Below are 1,913 nucleotides of genomic sequence, written 5' to 3' on the forward strand. Positions count from 1 at the left end.
TTTTAGTAGAGACAGGGTTTCACCATATTGGTCAGGCTGGTCTGAAACTCCTGACCTGGTGATCCACCCACCTCTGCCTTGGCCTCCCAAAGTGCTGGGATTACAGGCGTGAACCACCATGCCCAGCCACCTGGCTGATTTTTGTATTTTTTTTAAGATTGGGTTTTGCCATGTTGCCCAAGCTGGTTTTGAACTCTGGGCTCAAGCAGTCCTCCTGCCTTGGCTTCCTAAAGTGCTGCGATTATAGGCACGAGTCACCATGTTTGGGACTTGCTACTTTTGCATGTCAGTTCTAACCTCAGCCCTCCCCTGACTCTCCCCACAGGGACTTCTGGAGCCCTGCCCTGGACAAGAGGCAGAGGAGGAACCCTAGGGTTGGAGGCCAGAAGCAAAAGGCCCCGGGCCAGTTCCTCAGACATGGGATCCACAGCAAAGAAACACCGGAAATGCAGCCTTTGCCACCAGCCTGGACACACCCGTCCCTTTTGTCCTCAGAACAGATGAGGGCAGGATAGGGTAGAGCGTACCACTTTTTCAGACCTGTCCCCTTTGTGTTGGGAAATGAGTTAACCAGGACCAAGTGGCCATTCAGTGTCCTGGAAACTTGAAGAACACTGTTGGCCTTTGGAGTTGTGCCTTCCTGTGTTAATAAACACAAGGTCCAGACCAATCTGGAGCAGTTCGGCTCTGCTGGACAGTGGCTCTCTGCCCAGGCCTTAGAAGTGACCATAGCCACTGCTGAAAAGTCACACGGCTGCTCCCTCAAACCCCCCAAGGATGGTCGCTGTTAGCAGAGGACTGGTGCAGTCCCAGGTGAAGCCCACTGAGTGGCCAAGTAAGAAGCTCCCAGGGCGGCTTCCTTCACCTCCAGAAAGCCCCAAGTGAGCAGCCAGCCCTCATGGAGCACGCCCTATCCAGGCTGCCCCGGGCTTCTCTCCATAGATGTTCTGAGGAGCATGGTGTAATGCAAGGAGGTGGCTGTGGTAACATTGATCCTGCAGAAGAAGCTTCATTGTCTATCTAGTTAAGCCAGGACACCCAGAATTCATTGCCTTAATAAAGAATCCAGGTTGGGTGCGGTGGTTCATCCCAGCACTTTGGGAGGCCAAGGTGGTCAGATTGCCTCAGCTCAGGCGTTTGAGACCAGCCTGGGCAAACACAGTGAAACCCTGTCTCTACTAAAATACAAAAAATTAGCCGGGCACGACGGTGCGCACTTGTAGTCCCAGCTACTCGGGAGGCTGAGGCAGGAGAATTGCTTGAACCTGGGAGGCAGAGGCTGCAGTGTGCCAAGATCACGCCATTGCACTCCAGCCTGGGCAACAGAGCAAGACTCCATCTCAAAAAAAAAAAAAAAATGGAATCTTAACCTTACATGACCTCCTGTGTCTGGTTTGACTTGGCTCATCCACATTGTAGCATGAGTCAGTCCTCGATGTTTATGGCCAATAGTCCGCTGTATGAATATACCACACATTTATCCATTTGTCGGACATTTGGGTGGTTTCCACCTTTTGACTTGTGAATAGCACTGTGTGAACATTGGTGTATGGATGTCTGACCTGTTTTCAGTTATTTTGGGCATATGCCTAGCAATGGAATTGTAGGTTCATACCATGTTTTAACTTTTTTTGAGGAACTGCCAAACTTTTCCACAGTGGATGCGCCATTTTACACCCACCACACAGCGCACCAGAGTTCCTGCTTCTCCACATCCTTGTGAACACTTTTTTTTTTGTATTATAGCCATCCTAGTGTATTGTCATCCTAGTGGGTATGAAGTGGCATCTCATTGTGGTTTTGATTTGCATTTTCCTAGTCACTAATGACATTGACCATCTTTCCACAGGCTTACTTACTGTCTGTTGGTATACATTCTTTGGAGAATATCTATTTAAGTTCTTCATCCTTTT

The 1,913-nt window shown here is 49.4% G+C and overlaps 1 protein-coding gene across 3 annotated transcripts in view; it reads left to right on the forward strand.

Moving 5' to 3' along the window:
- Positions 1-1,356, forward strand: part of TOP3A (DNA topoisomerase III alpha) — a 40,675-nt gene extending 39,319 nt beyond the window's left edge. For 2 of the 3 annotated variants that reach the window (XM_017514861.2, XM_017514863.2), the window contains one exon: positions 326-1,087. In XM_017514861.2, the coding sequence (XP_017370350.1) occupies positions 326-504 (179 nt within the window). In that variant the 3' untranslated portion in view covers positions 505-1,087. Of the gene's footprint in view, positions 1-325 lie in introns of all 3 variants that reach the window. The other variant, XM_017514862.2, reaches the window with a different exon arrangement.
- The last annotated feature ends 557 nt before the right edge of the window (positions 1,357-1,913 follow it).

The sequence above is a fragment of the Cebus imitator genome, unplaced genomic scaffold, assembly GCF_001604975.1.
Source record: "Cebus imitator isolate Cc_AM_T3 unplaced genomic scaffold, Cebus_imitator-1.0 Scaffold538, whole genome shotgun sequence".
Lineage (NCBI taxonomy): Eukaryota > Metazoa > Chordata > Mammalia > Primates > Cebidae > Cebus > Cebus imitator.